The sequence below is a fragment of the Hemitrygon akajei genome, chromosome 10 (assembly GCF_048418815.1).
Source record: "Hemitrygon akajei chromosome 10, sHemAka1.3, whole genome shotgun sequence".
In the NCBI taxonomy this organism is placed as follows: Eukaryota; Metazoa; Chordata; class Chondrichthyes; order Myliobatiformes; family Dasyatidae; genus Hemitrygon; species Hemitrygon akajei.
This window is the reverse complement of record NC_133133.1, coordinates 147861002-147881267: the sequence shown is the minus strand read 5'-3', so window position 1 is coordinate 147881267 and position 20266 is coordinate 147861002. Positions and strand designations below refer to the sequence as shown.

The 20266-nt window shown below is 40.6% G+C and overlaps 1 protein-coding gene across 2 annotated transcripts in view; it reads right to left on the bottom strand.

The window, feature by feature from the left end:
- The window catches only part of LOC140734785 (interleukin-17 receptor A-like), a 51594-nt gene that overhangs the window by 11961 nt on the left and 19367 nt on the right, over nucleotides 1-20266 (bottom strand). For both annotated transcript variants that reach the window (XM_073059296.1, XM_073059297.1), the window contains exons 3-8: nucleotides 18364-18510; nucleotides 16831-16955; nucleotides 12887-13013; nucleotides 11754-11801; nucleotides 9957-10111; nucleotides 1858-1932 (exon numbers count right to left, since the gene is read on the bottom strand). In XM_073059296.1, coding sequence (XP_072915397.1) covers nucleotides 1858-1932; nucleotides 9957-10111; nucleotides 11754-11801; nucleotides 12887-13013; nucleotides 16831-16955; nucleotides 18364-18510 — 677 coding nt within the window. The remainder of the gene's footprint in view (nucleotides 1-1857; nucleotides 1933-9956; nucleotides 10112-11753; nucleotides 11802-12886; nucleotides 13014-16830; nucleotides 16956-18363; nucleotides 18511-20266) is intronic.

Below are 20266 nucleotides of genomic sequence, written 5' to 3'. Positions count from 1 at the left end.
TTGTTGTGCATAATTTGTCTGTTACCTGTATTACAATGATAAAAAAATTAGGATTACATAGAATATATAAGACAGAAACAGGCCTATCAGCCCATAACAGAGAAATTCCTCCTTTCTATTCCAAATTTAGTGTCAATCTCTATTTCATTCACATCCATATCTTGTATGGACTCTTCTTAAATGCTTCAGTTATCAAGGTTCAAATTCTCATTCCTTGGGGAATTAAGAAGTTTCTTTTTACAGCAATAGTCATTTCCAAAACTTGCAATATTCTCTCTGTAGTGTCTTAATCAAAACTTTTAAATCACTTTACATAACATTCAGGCTAAGTATTCTTTCCTTCAAGCATCCTTTCCAAATTTGTAGGTCATTCCTATTTTCGTATATTTCTTGTAAGTTTTCTCTGCAATCTGTCATTTTGAAAGCCTTATTATAAAATATCATACTCTAAGCACAGTCAAACCAAAGTCCAGTGTAAGTTTAGTACAACTCCCCCACTTTTCAACACTAAGTGCCTGGAAATAAGGACAGTGTTATTGGTTGGTTTACTTATGGCTATATTAACCTGCAATGGCCAGCTAGTACTTAAAAATAATTTTTCCATTCAATCTGATAAAGACTTGCATCTTCTAAGTAATGTGTGACTGCCCTATGAATGTACTAGTGTGATATTCTGAAGTCCTTTTCTGAACTGATTTGTCATCAAGTTTGGATTCACATGCTCATTTAGAAATTGCATTGATTCTGACCTCAGAACAATCAATATTGAGCCAATGCAATACCATGCACTTTCCTACCAGCACATTGTTTCTAGCAACCGTCTTATTATAGACACTATGTATGGCTGCACATACAATTTTAGTTATTTTAAGATTATTTTCTTTGACAATATTAATCATTCTTTAGAGTTCTATTTTACTACTTGCTGACTTGCTATAAAAACCTTCTAGTATTTTTTTCCTTCACTTTTTCCTATTTAATATTCAGACTTCTCATGTATATTCCCTCTCACTTCTATTAAAGCTTTTGCCATCTGTTTACCCTTCCTGAGAATGCACAGGCCCCATCCTAGATCAGGCGGTGCCATGGCCTCTGGGTACAGCCCTTTGTGCTCAAAGTGGTTCTAAAGTCCAATGGAAGCATGACTATAAAGATTTTTTTTGAGATATGAACACTGTTGACATTTCTCACTCATCTCTTGAACTCTTAGCTAAATTTTAGAAGATACACCAGAGTTAAACACGCTGTTGCAAGTCTGGAGTGACACAAGCCTGAACAGGTCAGGCTGGTAATTCCCTTCTCCACTCAGGCAAGCGCATGATCATCCAGCAATGTTTGTAATAATGGTAACAAAATTATGTTCCAGATAATCACATTAATTTAACTGTTCAACCCAGGGCTCTGGCTTTCTAATCAATAGATTAACTACTGTGCTATCACAAGGTATTTAACGATCTATCCAATTAGGTATTTAGAAAGATAGAATAAATAGTTAGAATGCATTTTGATATCAGCACTGCATCAAATGCTAATATTGCCAAAGGGGGTTTGATGTTTTTTCTTTGGTCTTTCTTTGTTTTGTGCCGTTTGTGGGACGATGAATCTCAGGGTTGTATACTGCATGCACACTTTGATAATAAGTGTACATTGGATCCACCACAAAGCACCACATCACTCATGGGTTGCAAGATCAGATTTAAGCACTGCCTCCTCAAGCAATTCTATTTCAAACTGAAAAAGGAATTCCAAATGTTTCAGACTTCTTTGCAGGCAAAACTGCATTCATACAAGTCTCACTGCAAAAGTAAAACTCAACCCCCTTCTGGAATTCAATTTAAAATGTGTATTGTTTCTTACCTGAATTCCATAAGTAGTACAGCTTTGCATCCAGTTTTCAATTGAAAAAGTTACATTTACTCTTTGTTCCACTATCTGTCATAAATTTTAAAAAATACAATAAAATTAGTTATTCTTAAATTTCACATACCTGCCTTTTCTCAATGTTGTGGAGGGAGATGTTATCTTACTCCAGTCACAGAAAAACTTCAAGTAGCCATTAAAAATTATCAAAAGTAATCAGTGTTAATCTATAATTAAAATACAACATTGGAAACACTCAAATCAGTAGGGAGAGAAAAAACTAATGTTTCAAATCAAGGTCCCTTCATTAGAACAAACGTTTTAAGTTGAAGTGAGGTGGAAGAACACACAGAACCAAGGAATGAAAGTTGTAAAGATAACAATAGAAATCACAGAGAAACTCCTATTATTATTTGGAAACTCCGATGGTTTGTGACCTGGCTCTTGCAAGTCCCCTTCCCCATAATCCCTAAACACATCTAGATCTTATTTCCTACACTCGCTTTAAACTTATTTGGTACTGCTGCCAACACTGCTTTTAAACTCACTGGAGCACCATTTCCCACACACTCTTTCAACTCACTGAGTTCATTGGAAAATAAATTATACTCCTCTGAGCAAACATGAGGAAATACTTTTCTGACATAACTTAAAATCTGTTAATTAGAAATGTGTTCCTATAGCCTGGAAAAAAAATCTACCAGACACCAAAATCTCAAATGTGCCAGAAAATCAGAGTTTCACTGGACTTTAAAAACCAGCAATTAGAATAAAAACAATAAAACAAAATATACTGACAAATCAGTGGAGAAATAAAAGAGTGAGAGTGAGGGACAAATGTGGTAAAATAAAATTACTGCAACATGCCCTATCAGAAGGTGACATGCTCTTCCTTAAGCTTATTCTGGACATCTTTATAGGAATCTTTGAGATGGATGGAAGAGTGGGAATGGGATAACTTGAAGCTCAAGGTCACCCTTGTGGATTGAACAGGGCTGTCCTGCGAAGCAGAGGCCCAATCTGCATCTGATTTCTCCAGTGTCGAGACCATATTGTGAGCACCAAAGCAACACATTAAATTGGGAGCAGTACAAGTGAATTCCTGCTTCACTTGAAAGAGCCATTTGGGTTCCTGAATGTTGGGAAGGGAAGTGATAAAAAGGCGTGTGTTGCATGGGAACCTGTTGTGAGAAAGGAAATAACCTGTTGAGAAGCAATAGTTGATCAGGTAGTCACAGAACAAACCATTCCTTTAAAATGCTGAAAGGAGGTGAGTAACATCTGGTGATGGGATCCCATTGAGTGGTGGAATATGTGAAATTTAATGGCTTGTTGGATAAAAGGTAAGGTCAAAATCATAAAACCACAACACAGAGGAATTAGGCCATTCTGCATAATTATTCCATCATGGCTATTTTACTATCCCTCTCACCCTCTTACTTCTGCTTTCTCCCCATAACCTTTGATGCCCTGACTAATTAATAACCTATCAACCTCCCCTTTAAACGTACCTAATGACTTGGCCTCCAGTCATCTATGGCAATGAATTTCACAGATTCCTCACCTAACGAAATTCCTCCTCATCTCTATTCTAAACGGACATCCCTCTATTCCTGAATCATTCCTGTGAACCTCCTCTGGGCACTCTCCAATGTCAGCACTTCTTTTCTTAGATAAGGGTCCCAAAGTTGCTCATAATGCTTTAAGTGTGGTTTGGCCAATGCCTTATAAAGCCTCATCATTATATCCTTGCTTTTATATTCTAGTCCTCTCAAAATGAATGCTAACATTGCATCTGCCTTCTTTACCACTGACTCAATCTGCCAGTTAACCTTTAGGGAATCCTGCACAAGGACTCCAAAGTCCCTTTGCACCTCTGATTTCTGAATTTTCTCCTCATTTAGGAAGTATTCCTTCTACCAAAGTGCATGACCATACACTTCTCTACATTATATTCCTCTGCCAATTCTTTGCCCATTCTCCTAATTTGTTCAAGACCTTCTGCAGACTCCCTGCTTCCACAACACTACCTAGCCCTCCACTATTTTTGTATCTTCTAAAAACTTGGCAACAAGGCTACCAATTTTGTCATCCAGATCATGAAAATATAACGTGAAAAGTAGCAGACCAAAACTGCCCCTAAGGGACACCACTAGTCCTCAGCAGTCAAACAGAAAAGGCCCCCTTCTTTCCCACTCGTTGCCTTCTGCCGGTCATGCTGGTATATTTCCTGTAATGCCATTGGACCTTATCTTGTTAAGCTGCCTCATGTGTGGCACCTTGTCAAAGGAGCTTCTGAGAATCCACGTAAACAACATCCACCGACTCCTTTATCTATCCTGCCCATTATTTCCTCAAGGACTCCCAACAGATTTGTCAGGGAAGATTTCCCCTCAAGGAATCCATGCCGACTTTGGCCTATTTTATCAGATGTCTCCAAGTATCCTGAAACCACATCCTTAATAATGATTCCCAATCACTGAATTCAGGCTAATTTGCCTATAATTTCCTTTCTCTACCTTCTCCCTTCTTAAAGAGTGAAGTGACATTTGTAGTTTTCCAATCCTTGGGAACCATTCCAGAACCTAGTGATTTTTGCAAGTTCATTACTAATTCCACCACAATATCTTCAACTACTTCTTTCAGAACCCTGGGGTGTAATCCAGCTGGTTCGTGTGACTTATCTACCTTCAGACCTTTCAGCTTCCCTAGCACCTTCTCCTTAGTGATAGCAACTACGTTCACTTCTGCCCCCTGAATTTCTGGTATACTGCTAGTGTCTACCACAGTGAAGACTGATGCAAAATACTTCTTAACTTCATTTGCAATTTCCTTGTTTCCCAATACTACCTCTCCAGCCATTGCTGTTCTGCCATCATCCCTGCTAGTGTCCCCTTCTAATTAACTTTGGCCAGCTCTTCTCTCATGCCTCTGTAATTGCCTTTACCCCACTATAACACTGATACATCTGACTTTAGCTTCTCCCTCTCAAACTGCAGGGTGAATTCTGTCATATTATGATCACTGCCTCCAAAGAATTCCTTTACCGTAAACTGCCTAATCAAATCTGTTTCATTACACAACACCCAATCCACAATTGTCTTTTCCCTAGTGGGCTTAACCAGAAGCTGCTCTAAAAAGTCATCTCAAAGACATCCTATAAATTCCCCTTTTTGGGAAAAAAAGGTTGGCGTTGGTTCCCAATCTACCTGCATATTGAAATCCCCCATGACTATCGTAACATTTCCCTTTTTACATGCCTTTTCTATCTCCCATTGTAACTTGTATTCCACATCCTAGCTACTGTCTGGGGGATTGTATATAACTCCCATCAGGGAATTTTTACTCTTGCAGTTTCTTAACTCTACCCATAAGGATTCTATATCTTCCCATCCTCTTTCCAAGTATTAGGTTTCATTTTTTAACCAACAACCACACCACTCCCTCTGCCTACCCATCTGTCCTTTCGATATAAGGTGTATCCTTGGATGTTAAGCTCCCGACTACGACCTTTGTCCAGCCAAGTCTCACTGATGTCCACAACGTCACAGCTGCCAATTTCTAACTGTGCTACAAGATAATCTACTGGATACTGCATACTGTGTGCATTCAAATATAATACTTCCAGCCCTGTATTCATCACTCTTTATGATTTTGCCCCCACACCACATTTCAATTCATCCCACGGACTGACTGGAACAAAAGCATAGTTTATTTTGTAAATGGGCAGAAAATTCAAAAATCCGATGTGCAAAGGGACTTGGGAGTCCTTGTGCAGGTTCCTTAAAAGTTAGCTTGCAGGTTGAGTTGGGGATGAGGAAGGGAAATACAATGTTAGCATTCATTTCGAGGACCAGAATGCAAGGATGTAATACCGAGCCTTTATAAGACACCGGTGAGGCCTCACTTGGAGTATTGAGAGCAGTTTTGGGCCCCTTATCTAAGAAAGGATGTGCAGACATTGGAGGGGGTACATGAGAATTATCCCAGGAATGAAGGGGCTATTGTATGAGGTGCATTAGTTGGTTCTGGGCCTGTCCTCGCTGGAACTTATAAGAATGAGGGGGAATCTCACTGAAATCTATAGAATGTTGAAAAGCCTAGATAGAGTGGATGAGGAGAGGATGTTTCCTAAAATGGGGGAGTTTATGACCAGAGGACACCCATTTGGAAAGGAGATGAGGAGGAATCCCTTTAGCCAGAGGGTGGTGAATCTGTGGAATGCATTGCCACAGGCTACTGTGGAGGCCAGGTGATTGGGTGTATTTAACACAGAAGTTGACAGGTTCTTGATTAGTTAGGGCATGAAAGGTTATGGAGAGAAAGCAGGAGAATGGGGCAGAGGGGTGAATTGGATCTGTCATGATGAAATGGTGGAGCAGACTCGATGGGCCAACCGACTTAATTCCTCTCCTGTCTAAGGGCTGCAATTTTGCCCTATCATCTGCCAGTCCTTCTTCAGGCTTACTACACATTGTGTGTACTTGTAGAGCAACTGCCCCATTCTCAGACTTATCCACCTGGCTCCCCTCCTGCTGTCAAGTTAGTTTCAACCCTCCTGAACAGCTCTAGCAAACTTGCCCGCAAGGATATTGGTACCCTTCATGTTCATGTGTAACCCATCCTTTTTGTACAAGTCATAAGAGATCCGAATGATCCAGAATTCAAACCTTGACCCCTGCACCAATTTCTCAGCCATACATTCATCTGCCAAATCATCCTATTCTTACCCTCCCTGACAGTTCCGATAGCTAGCAGCAGATCCAGGAACAGAAATATAGGTAGATTGTAACATTGTAGAGGGTGATTTGACAAGGAGCCACACACAAGGCTGCTGACCAAGTTAAGAGCCCATGGTATTACTAGAAAGTTACTGACATGGTTAGAGCTTTGGCTGATTGGTAGGAGGCAGTGAGTAGGAATAAAAGGATCCTTTTCTGATTGGCTGCCAGTGACTAACGGCGTTCCACAGGGGTTGGTTTTGGGACCGCTTCTTTTTATGCTGTATATAAATGATTTAGATGATGGAATAGATGGCTTTGTTACCAAGCTTGCAGATGATACAAAGATTGGTGGTGGGGCAGGTAGTTTTGAGGAAATAGGAAGGCTGCAGGGATTAGATTTGGAGAATGGGGAAGAAAGTGGCAAATGAAATATAATGTTCGAAATTGCATGGTCATGCACTTTGATGGAAGAAATAAATGTGTGGACTATTTTGTAAATGGGAGAAAATCCAAAAATCAGAGATGCAAAGGAACTAGAGAGCTCTTGACAGAACAACCCAAAGGTTAACTTGCAAGTAGAGTTGGTGATGAGGAAGGCAAATGCAAGGTTAGTATTCAAGAGGTCTAGAATATAAGAGCAGGGATGTGATGCTGAGGCTTTATAGGGCTCTGGTGAGGCCACACCTTAAGTACTGTGAACAGTTTGGGGCTCTTCATCTAAAAGATGTGGTGGCATTAGAGAGGGTTCCAAGGAGGTTCACAAGGATGATTCTGCGAATGAAAGGGTTATCATATGAGGAATGTTTGATAGCTCTAGGTTTGTACTCACTGGAATTTAGAAGAATGAGGGGGGATTTCATTGAAACCTTTTGAATGTTGAAACGCCTAGACAGAGTAGATGTGGAAAGGATGCTCCCATGGTGGGGGGCAAGAGGGCACAGCCTCAGGATAGACGGCGTCCATTTAAAACAGATGGGGAAAAATTTCTTTAGCCAGAGGATGGTGAATTTGTGGAATTTATTACCACATGCAGCTGTGGAGGTCAGGTTGTTTGGTGTATTTAAGGCAGAGCTTGATAGGTTCTTGATTGGACATGGCATCAAAGGTTTTGGGGAGAAGGCCGGGAACTGGGGTTGAGGAGGAGATAAGAAAAAGGATCAGCCATGATTGAATGGCAGCGCAGACTCGATGGGCCAAATGGCTTAATTCTGCTCCTATGCCTTATTATCTTAATATTACCAATATTGACCCTTAGTGTCAGAGGCTGACGAGGACCAGAATTTATCAGGCATATCCAGGAGGAATTCTCGACAGTGTGGAAGTAATCCAACCAGGGAAGGGAGCATTAACAGACCTCGCATGGGAAATGAGCCCGGCTAGGTGACTAAAGTTTCAATAGGACAGTATTTTGGGAACAATGATCATAACTTCCTAAGTTTTCAGATAGTTATGGATGACAATAAGAATGGACCTTAGGGAAAAGTCTAAATTGGGAAGGCTAATAACATAAACATGAGAAAGTCTGCAGATGTTGAAAATCCAAAGCAACACAAACACACAGTGCTGGGGAACTCAGCAGGTCAGGCTGCAACCATGGAGAGGAATAAACAGTCAGGAATAGCTGTTATTGGATAAGCTCACAGCTGACCTTTAACTTGATTAAAGGTCAGTTGGACAGAATTCAGGACCTATATGTTCCTGTTAGGAGGAAAAAAAAGAAAAGCAAGATTCAGAAACTTTGAGTAACGAGATATTTTGCAGATTTAGACAAAAATAAAGAAGCATATACAGGTTTAGGAAGCCGAAGTTGGACAGAGCCTTTGAAGAACATAAAAGAAGAACTAAGTTACATACAAAACACTGGAGGAACTCAGCAAAATCAGGAAGCATCTATGGAGGGAAATGAACAGTCAACATTTCCTGCCAAGACCCTTTATCAAGACTGGAAAGATAGTGGGCAGAAGCCAGAATAAAAAGGTAGGGGTAGCAGGAGGTGAATGACAGGCAAATCCAGTCAAGGGGGAAGGTAGGAAGGAGTTCAGAAGCTGAGAGGTGATAGCTGGAAGAAGCAAAGGACTGAGAAGAAGGAATCCGATAGATGCCAGTAGACCATAGAATAAAGGGATGTGGGTGAGGAACCAGTGGAAGGTGAAGATGATGGGCAGGTCTTTTGAGGTGGGGAGGGGAAGGAGAAAGACTAAGGGTTCAGAAGGATAAGGGAAAACAAAGGATGATGGTGGGGGAAGCAGAGGGGAGTGGTTATCAGAAGTTACAGAAATCAATGTTGGTGCCATCAACTGGAGACAACCAAGACAGAACATGAGGTGTTGCCCTTCTGATCTGTACCTGGTCTGAATGTGGTAGTAAAGGAGACTGTGAACAGGATTGTCGGCGTGGGATGAAGAGTGGAATTAAAATAGGTGGGGATTCTGGCTGTCACAGAGGACAGAGCTAAGGTGCTCAACCTCCATACCGTTCCATCAACGTAGAGGAGGCTGCGCGGGAGCACCAGATGCAATCAACAACCCCAATGGATTTGTATGTGAAGCGTTGCCTCGCCTACAGGGACTGCTTAGGGCCCCGATGGTGCTGAGGCAAGCAGTACAAGTGAAGGTGTAGCACTCAGAAAGGTTGCAGGTTTAAGTGCCTGGAGGGGGACTGACATGGAAGGACGAACAGACAAGGGTGTTGCAGAGAGAAACGCTCCTGTAGGAAGTGGAGAGGGGAGGAAAGGAGAAGGTGTGCCTGGTGGTGAGGTGGCGGAAATTGGGGAGAACAATGTGTCGGATGCAGAGGCTTGTGGGACTGTGAGAACAGGGGGAAGCCTATCCCTGTTATGCTGAGGCGGGGGAATAGGCAAGGATAGACTTGCAGAAAATGGAGATGTGGGTAAGGGCTGCAGTGAAACCAATGGTGAGAGTCTCCATTTTCTGGCTGTCATTGAGTGGAAAGCCTTATCATGAGAACAGATGCAGTGGAGATAGAGGACTGAAAAGGGAGTAGCATAACCGCAAGTGACAGGGTGGGAAGAGGTTAGTCATGGTAACTGTGGGAGTTAGGGAATCAGGAGGGCCAAAAGGGGCAATGATGTGTTTTTGGTGAGTAGGATTAAAACCCCAGTATTTCAACAACAAAGTTGGGAACTTACACCTGGCACAGAAGTGAACAAGGTACTATACTAGTATTTTGCTTCAGTATTCACCGGGGATGTCAAGATTAGGGATATTCCAGGGCATTGTGATATTGAGATGTGGTGTTGCAGATCTTGAAGAACAGTAAGGAGGGCAAGTCCCCACAACCTAATGAAATTTTAATAACCAAATCTACCAGGGAAACAAAAAAGCTGCATAACATTCACCAGGAGATTTTTACCTCCTCAAGAGTTTGTGTAGCAATATTGCAGGTCTTATTTGATTCAAGACTTTGCAACACGACATTGTACTTATATGAATAATTTCCAGTCTGGAAGAAGATGGTCATCTTCATTTCATTTCTGATGTATGTCACATTAGGATTCCATAGACTGCCTGTAAATGCAGAGATGAGGAATTATTAAAATCCATTATCCTTCTTGCCTTTTCCACTGTTCCATGATGACCTTTGGTGTTAATATTTTTAAAAACTTTTCACTGTATAGTGGACATTATGTCTGTTATTAAGTATTCAGACTTCAAAGTAAACAACAATTTTGCAGTGAATAAATGGAATTACTTCCACAATCTTGTACATCATTACTGATCATCAGCAATAAAACTACTAAGGTAAATTATTGCTACAAGTGCAGCTAAGACTTTCCTTCTCTGTCCTATATTTGCCAAGACTATATGCAATGGTCTGTGCAGAAAATATGTCCCATTTGAAGATTACACAATTTTGTTCCCCACAGATCAATTAAGAACATTCAATTGTCTTCAAAAAGTCTTACCTGGCTTTATTTAAATTAATCAGTTTCTTACATAATTCAGTTGCTAGAACACCATTCACGAGTGTTCATAAAGAATGCACATTATAAATGTAAGTGGCCTAAAACAGGTTTTACTCAGAATAGGTCATAAGCATAATTCAAAAATTGTGTTTCTACAACTAAATAGAAAATGCAGGACGTGCAGCATAGTTGGAGAGATAAACAGTGTTAACACCATAGTTCAATGAAGAGCAAAAAGGATTGGATACATTGCAGAGAGGGGCAGCAGTGGAGTGAACATAGGGAATGTACATTAAGTGCTCACCAAAGTTGTCAATGTGGGGGACAATTTAGAAGGTGTTATGTGGATAGGGTAGCATTGTCCAGATAAGGCATCATTAACTGTGAAGTGCTTTTAGTTGTATGTAGTTCATCTTAATACAGCTCCAAAGTACCCAAATTCTTACTCCTCACAGACTACTTAAGTAAGTTCGCCCTGGCAGATTCCTATGCTCCCCAGTGCAGAAGACAGCTTTTCTGTCGGGCATTTTGTGTAGTAGGATGGTCTCTTTTGGTAAATTATGGAGTTCATTCCTTCTTCTCTGCACCGACAGTGACTGAGCTGCAATGGAGATTGTGCTTATAAAAGGGACAAGATGCAATTCCCACACACCAAAATATCCACAGTTGTGTTGAGTTGTATGTGGTTCCATCATGAATTGCACAGATTCAATTTTAATCAATTTTCTCCAAAACATTCTAATGCTAACAAACACTAGCCTGTACATTTTTAAAAGCAGGGAGATCAATCTGACTGAATGATCTTCTAGCACATCTGAATCGGATACAATCTAAATTCTAGGCTAACGTCCCACCCTCCCCCATCCCCCTACAAAATCCCAACTGCTGTTATCACCCTATTTACAGAACAAAGACATAACAATAATTCCATCTCCTTCCATTCTCTTTTTACATTGGCTGCTTGCTGGTCAAATCAGCTGAGAACTTGAACAGTAGCTTAAAGTAATGGAAGCCTAGCCTTAATTGTTCTGTGCAAGAATTAATGATCTGCATGCTTCAGAGGATTTCCTACTCCAAAAAGAGTATTTAAAAATTTGAGTTAGTCAACAAATGCTTACTGTAGTTCAAAGAAGACAGCATAGAACCATAACTCATTGTCATAGAATTACATTATAGCACCTTTTACAAGAAAATTATTCCAATTCTCCCAAGCCTACTGTATCTTTAAAGCATAATTAACTCACCTCTTCGCTTGCAAACCTCGGTATACTTCATCAAGTTATGGCTGCAACCTACAGGAAAAAATAGTCAGTTCGACTTCTTCCCGAATAAAGCAAATTACAGACCATTCTGAAAAAATGAACCTTTCCCCAAATTTAGATATCTGTCTTGAAACTGCTGCACTGCATGAGTACTTATGTAAGCTATCAGGAATCTTGTTAAATCAGAATCAGATTTAATATCACAGTATTGTGTCATGAAATTTGTTAACTTTGCAGCAGCAGTACAATGCAATACATGATAAACACAGGAAAAAACTGAATTACAGTAAGTACATATATGTATATTAAACAGTTAAATTAATATAAGTAGTGCAAAAACAGAAATAAAAAAATGTGGTAGTGTTCATAGGTTCAACGTCCATTTAGAAATCGGATGTCAGAGGGGAAGCTGTTCCTGAATCGCTGAGTGTCTGCCTTTAGCCTTCTGTACCTCCTACCTGATGGTAACAATTCATGTCCTGAGAGCTGTGGGCCATTCATTACCACAACACAGAAAATAATTTAAAAATGAGCAAGTATGATAGAGTTGCATCAGCAGGACTGAAGATTGATGCCAATCTTCCCTTGACTCATTATTTGTGCTTTCTAAAACCTCTGCTTTCAGGACAAGTAAAATAAAAGCAGACTTTTTCAGGTTAAGATCTTTACACCAGTGACTGCAATAAACCCTATTCTTACTATAAGTTGCTGAGTATTTACAACTTTTTTCAACATTAACAGTTGTTTAATTGAAAGTTAGTGTGTTCTTTTATTTCTTCAAAAAACAATGTTTTTCCAACCAAAAAAACTGCATTTCCCCAAAATAATTTGCGCGAGTTAAAAATCATGAGGAATGAGCATCTCATAACTGCTAACATATTTTAATTAGAACAATATTAATGACCATATCGCTTAGTTCAACAAATCTATCTCCCTTTAAGTACTATACATGTAACTTCAAGCACCTTCAAGAGGACAGGTGCTTCTAACATGATAGTATAGAGCAGCAAATGTATTAGAAACTTTGATGGTCATTTACTTGACCTCACGAAAAACAGGCAGAACAAGAATGTTAAAAAAAAGTGAAATAGTAACACTACTTTTGGAACACATACCAGGCACAACGTATTTCACTCTTGGACAATCATTATCTTCATCGATTTTGGCTCTTGGTAAACTGCATGCTGTTACTGTGTATTCCTGGTCTGGATCTACCTCAAATCTCTCCAATAAGAATGTCCACTGCAATGCAAGAGTAGACACCATCAGCTTCTAATATTAATACAAATCTATAAAATGCAACTTGGTGCCTTAGAAAGACACATCGTTTATGTTAACTTAAATTTATCAGAACTTGTGTTTGTCCTCACTCTGTGGTGAATACATGTACAATGCTGTTACTGCAAAAAACTTAATTTTCAAGGCATTTACACGCTATGTATGCCTATGATTACAAGTTAAACAGGAAAATGGGCAAAAGTTGACAAGTTTAACAGATCTAAATTTAAAGCTGTACACAAAGTTCAGTTAGATTACTATATGCAGGCTTGTCCCACACTCAAGTCACTTGTCCGAAGCATGACAAACTACTTTGCAGCACTGATACATGTAGAAATTGTTGAACAGGATGCAGTGCTGACAAAAGCCTCACATTCTAAAATGTTTTAAACATAATGCACATGGAATTAGCACTGCTCTTTGAACCGTGTTTTGTTAATTCTCCTCTCCAGCAGGTCAATTGTACATCAGAACATGATACAGGATATAAACAGCTGATCCATTCATTTAATTATTGATGAATCCACTATAACTCTTAACAGGCACACTGCCTTATGCTTTAATAAGCTAAGAGAGGCTACAGAGGCACTTCTGAAGCCAGTAACATTACTGCAAAATCTTTTTGTTTTAAACTCAGGTTACACTGTCTCCGTTGTTACAAGAATAAAGGTCAGACTCTACCACTGCATATGAAGAGGCTGTGGTTGGGATTCAGCTCTAGTGCAGATTGAAGTATAATACTGAAAAGTTGCTTATTACATCAAATCATATGTCACTATTAAACATGATTCAGTAATTTATTTTAAAAAGTATTTATTAATATAAACTAGGAATTTAAAAACTAAAGCAACATACACAAAATGCTGGTGGAACACAGCAGGCCAGGCAGCATCTATAAGGAGAAGTGCTGTCGACGTCAAGATCACAAGATGAAGCCACACTCAGGTTGGAGGAACAACACCTTATATACCGACTGGTTAGCCTCCAACCTGATGGCATAAACATTGACTTCTCTAACTTCCGTTAATGCCCCTCCTACCCTTCTTACCCCATCCCTGATATATTTAGTTTTTTTCCCGCCCTCCCCTTTTTTTCCCCTTTCTTTCTGCCCATCACTCTGCCTGTTCTCCATCTCCCTCTGGTGCTCCCCTCCCCCTTTCTTTCTCCCTAGGTCTCCCATCCCATGATCCTTCCCCTTCTCCAGCTCTGTATCCCTTTTGCCAATCACGTTTCCGGCTCTCAGCTTCACCCCACCCCCTCCGGTCTTCTCCTATCATTTAGCATTTTCCCCTCCTCCTCCTACTTTCAAATCTCTTACTATCTTTCCTTTCAGTTAGTCCTGACAAAGGGTCTCGACCTGAAACGTCGACAGCGCTTCTCCTTATAGATGCTGCCTGGCCTGCTGCGTTCCACCAGCATTTTGTGTGTGTTGCTTGAATTTCCAGCATCTGCAGATTTCCTCGTGTTTGATTTAAAAACTAATGGTCGACTAGACCTCAAATTAGGAGCTAACAAAAGTAACTAAAGCAGACCTCAGGATGAGGTGGCATTCTGGGACTGTTAAATATTCTGGAAAAGACATTTCAACCAGAAGAAAGACCTGAATCTTATGTTTGTGCAAAAGAAAAGTTAAATGCAGTAAAAAGCCTGCAAGCCAAGTCCAAACTAGATGTTTCAGGACTGTATGAAGAAAAGCAAATTGGAATATTGCAAAATGACAGATGGGTAGGGAAGGTAATCAAGGAAGTGATCGAGAATTAGTGAAGATGATGGAATTGGATGCAGTTTACAACAGACAGGGAGGGCAAGGTAAAACCTACGTGAGGAACAGTGAGGGGTAGAGTCAATGCAGGAACAAGTGCCTCAATCAGCAGCAACTGTCTACCCACATGCCTCAAACCTCCACCCTGCCCCGAAATTCACCTGAACCATTTCTGACACCTCTCTCCCCTTCTCAATCTCTCTGTCTCCATCTCTGGAGACAAAATGTCGACTGACATCTTTTATAAACCTACTAATTCCAATGGCTATCTCAACTATACTTCTTCCCATCATCTCCTGTAAAAATGCTATTCCCTTTTCTCAGTTCCTTCATCTTCACCAAATCTGCTCCCACAATGTGGCTTTCCTTTCCAGACCTACTTCTTCAAAGAACAGGGTTCCTCTTCCTCCATTACTGATGCTGCCCTTATGTGCATCTCCTCCAGTTCCCGAACATCTGCCGCCTTAGCCATGATAGTTCCTCTTTTCTTTACGTACCAGCCTCTGTACCTCCACATGCAATACATTCTCCACAGCTTCCACCATCTCCAAAAGGACCCTACCGCCAAACATATCTTTACCAACCCCCTCTCCGTTTTCCACATCGATCTCCCCCTCTGTGATTCCCTTGCCCGTTTGTCCCTCCCCAGTAATCTCCCTTCAGGCACTTATCCCTGCAAGTTGCCAAAATGCTACACTTGGCCACTCACCTCCTCCCTCAGCTCCAATCAGGGCTCCAAACAGTCCTTCGAAGTGAGAAAACACTTCACCTGCATATCTGCTGGGGTCACCTATTATGTCCTGTGCTCCCAATACGTCCTCCTCTACACTGGTGAGACCCATCATAAATTAGTGGACCACTTCGTCCACTCTATCCACCAAAAGTAGAACTTCCAAACAGCCCAGCTTTTTAATACCAATTCCCATTCCCACTCTGACATATCATAGAAACATCGAAACCCTACAGCACAATGCTGGGCTGAACATGTACTTACTTTAGAAATTACCTAGGGTTACCCATAGCCCTCTATTTTTCTAAGCTCCATGTACCTATCCAGGAGTCTCTTAAAAGACACGATTGTATCCACCTCCACCACAGTTGCCGGCAGCCCATTCCACACACTCACCATTCCCTGCGTAAAAAACTTACCCTTGACATCTCCACTGTACCCACTTCCGAGCACCTTAAAACTGTGCCCTCTCGTGCTAGCCATTTCAGCCCTAGACAAAAGCCTCTGACTATCCACATGATCAATGCCTCTCATCATCTTATACACCTCTATCAGGTCACCTCTCATCCTCCATCGCTCCAAGGAGAAAAGGCCGAGTTCACTCAACCTATTCTCACAAGGCATACTCCCCAATCCAGGCAACATCCTTGTAAATCTCCTCTGCACCCCTTCTAAAGTTTCCACATCCTTCCTGTAGTGAGATGACCAGAACTGTCAGTCCATGGCTTCCTCTTGTACCACGATGAGGCCACCCTCAGGGTGGAGGAGCAACACCTATATTCTGTCTGGGTAGCCAACCTGATGGAATGAATATCGATTTCTCCTTCCGGAGAAAAGAAATTTGCTTTCCTCTTCTATTTCTCACTTTGGCGCCATACCTCTTCACACCTGGGTCATCTTCTCTTTCCCTTTATCCTATGGTCCACGCTCCTCTCAGATTCCTTCCTCTCCAGCCCTCACCCACCTGGCTTCACCTATCACCTTCTAGCTATCTTCTTTCTCCTCCACCACCTTTTTATACTTCGCCCTTCCTTTCCAGTCCTGAAGAAAAGTAATAGCCCGAAACATCAACTTCCCAAAAACTTCCATGGATGCTGCCTGACCTGCTGAATTCACCTAGCATTTTGTATGTGCTGCTTTGGATTTCTGCAGAATTTCTCATTTTTCTGTTCTTATACAAGAGCTAGCTCTGTATTTGCTGATATATGATCATCAGATTATGGAAGATTTGATCAGCCAAGGAAAGCAGTAACAGAATGCAGTATCTCTGTGTTCTGTGTGGCACTTACCTTCTCTCCTTGAGGATTTACTTGGGATGTAATTCTGTGATTGAACTGGTATTGTATGCACTTTTCCTCTCCAGTGCTCCATTTTGTCAAAGAGATCTCTATTCCTTGAGAGTAAGTTATACTAGCTGCAAAACCCAACGGATAAAGGTATGAAGTCACACACAAGGCTGAAATGTTTAGGATCAGTTATTAAGCAGCTTAGAAAATTTTGCTCATTTTCAAGAGTTGGCACTGCACTGAACACTTTGAGCTCAGCAGACAGTGGGGTAAAGCTTCTGTTTTGGGAACAGGGTAACCTGAATTGTAAAAGCTTTGAAAAATGTTTCTCTCCAGTTCTAATGAAAGATCTCGGCCTGAAAGATCGACTGTTTATTTCTCACCATCAATGCTGTCTAACCTGCTGAGTTCCTCCAGCATTTTGTGTGTGTTGCTCTGGATTTCTAGCATCTGCAGAATATTTTGAGTGTCTATTTCTCTCAACTGCCGGCACTTCAGAGTTTTTACTCAAATTTATACATATATTATCAAAACTGAAAGTAGAAAGTAGAAAGTGAAACACAAAATGCTAGAAAAACTCAGAGCAGGCAGCATCTGCGATGAGAAATAGTTAGCGTTTCAGGTGCAGGATCCCCCATCCGGTCGGGAAAGAGAGAAACCAGCTGGCTAAGACGGTGGCATGGGGGATGGGTGGAGCAAAGGAAATATATCTGATAGTGAAACTGGATGGTGGTATTTAAAGGGCAGTTAAAATCAGAATAAGCTTCTTTGTATAATATGTTGGTAATGTTATATAACATGTGTAATTGTCTAGCCTACTGGGCCACGCCCAGCACAAAAGATAAAAAGATAAACAGAAGTATGAAGTATGAAGGCTATAATTTGCAGATCTCATTTAAAAACAGAACGGACAAGTTACATAAACTTGGAGAATTTGATAGTGAGTTGTACAGGCAGTAAGGTGCCCAGATGGGAGATGTTTTGTTCTTTAAGCTTGCATTAGGGCTCATTGTAATAGTGTAGGAGGACACAGACCAAAAGGTCAAAATGGGAGCGAGATCCTGAACTGCACCTTTCATCATTGGAAATAAAACAGAGCAAAAGATTGGAAATTTTGGATTAAAAATTATAATTTCTTTATCACTTTTCCCTTAAATTTTGAACTTAAATGACAGCATAAAATGGTGATGATCGATTTGAGACCCTCTTCAAAAGTCTCCCCATTTTTCTCCCCCATGGATTATCCTCTTATATTTTACCACAGGGTAAACTTTGTTTGCTAGCAAGAGGTCTGAGCCAGAGAAGGAGAGAAGCGCTAATGAAAATCAAATCAATGCTTCTGGGTTGTTGGATCAGCCTATTCGAAATGCAAACACCAAATGAATCTACACCCCCACACAGAGATGAAAACGTTGCCGAGCAATCTCTTCAGTTGGAAGACAGGCAACTTATCCTCACATCATTTTTTCAACTGCAGACACAAACCCTTAAGAGAACATGCACTAACAATTTAGAAAGGGAAGAATGTATGCTTACCATCTGTTGCCAATTTCCATCTGATGGACAGTACAGGCTTGTAGAATCCACTAGCATTCCTTTGCTTGGTTATGGCTACCGAAAGCTCTTTAGGAAATGAAGGTGTCCAGGTAGATGGTATCAACCAGCTGTCATCCAAACAGTTGCCTAATGGTGAGGAGGAAGAAAATACAACATGCTTTATCCCTTTTGCAATTTCAAATTTGGAAAGAACTGTTTTCACAAGCAGTCTTTAAAAGTTCTATTGGGCATCAGGTGTGCTTTACCACCACTCACGTACTGAAATATTAAGGAGAAATCAGGGTTCTCCTAAAATGACAGGGCTGATCCCTAGTGATAGCCTCTTCTGTAGTTTTTCTTGATTATAGCATGATGCCATTTGCAATCTTCAATTGTTCTTGCAAATTGATGATGAGTCTGGCGAATACACCCCAAAATAACAAGAGTTGCAGGACGTTGTGTCAGAAACAGTGAGGAAAGCGATTTCCAACTTAAATAGGGGAGTATTCCATCACAATTTTGCACAATACAGTACATTGTCAAACACCAAGGACAGTTAGCACTCAGCTTGACTGTAGAACTTGGCATTTTCGTTTGTGATACACCTTGAACCAAGTAGCCCTGTTGAATCAAATTCCAGCTATCAGTTATTCATAACTGTCAAATAACTGGGTAGATGACAGTGTTGAGTACTAGAATAGCTTGGCAAGAAGGCATACTAGTTCCAGAAGCAAGCCTACATTGCTTTTTGGTTTCATCTGACCTAGAGCTGATACCTGATATAATTTATAATTCCCGATTCACTCATTCCTGATAACTGATATAGTTCATTAATAAGACTACCGATGACTAGTCACCATGAAGGCAGTTACCTCTGGACTACACGGAAAAGGATCGACCACTCAAAAATAGTCTGAAGTTGGCTGCAAAAGCATCAATATATTCCTTGGCAGTCATATGATTGGTACCACCATAAAAATCATAACGTCTTCGAATTTAGTCCAACAGTTAACTGAATGATTGATGGTGGTATCTTTAGCTGTGTTTGACAAGGTTATTTCCTTTTCTAGTTCAGCCCATGCTTCATGCATGTTTTTCTTCACTCAATGAACTGAAGGATAAGCCACACAATGAGGTTACAGATTGTAGTGGAATACAAATCTCTTACTTCTGATCACTGTGGATGGCCAGAGCTACCAGGTCTGTTCCAAATCCATCACCCTTTTTATGACTGAAGACAGCAGAACGTGTCGTCACTGATTAACTGGACTCTGACAATTCAATTGCTCCTCAATCACACTTTACTTACTTGTGCACAAGGAGACATGTCACCAAACTGTTCAGAAATTTGAACAAAATGCCATTTTTATACAGAAATGTACTAGTTGTGTACAGATATTGATCCAACGGAAACTTTGTAGATTTCTGAATTCCATCATTTGCATATTTAAGTACCATAATACACATTTCAGATGATAATAACCAATTATCCCTTTGGGAAAGGGTATCTGCCGACCTTACCCAAACTGCTCTATTTGCTACTAATGTGATTGCCTCAGCTCAGGGGCAATTAACAATGGACAAGTTCCAGCCATGGTAAGTGCAGCTTCTGGAAGAAGTGCTGGTAGAATGATGTGGAAAACTATAAGAGGGTCTTCCCCATCTATAATCTGTGATGGCTCCCAAATATACCTAAAGTGACAAAGGCACATGATCAGAGATGGCCACTGGCATGAACTGTGAAGCCGTCAACAAACCATCGTCTTCTGTAATAACCAGCAGTTATATTATAACTATTTGGAGTGTGCAGATACCATCAAATCAAACAATTAAAGATTAACACATAAAGTAATGTGATTATTTGTCAGTGGAATTTCAGTTCTCAAAGTTGTTGAGACTAAAT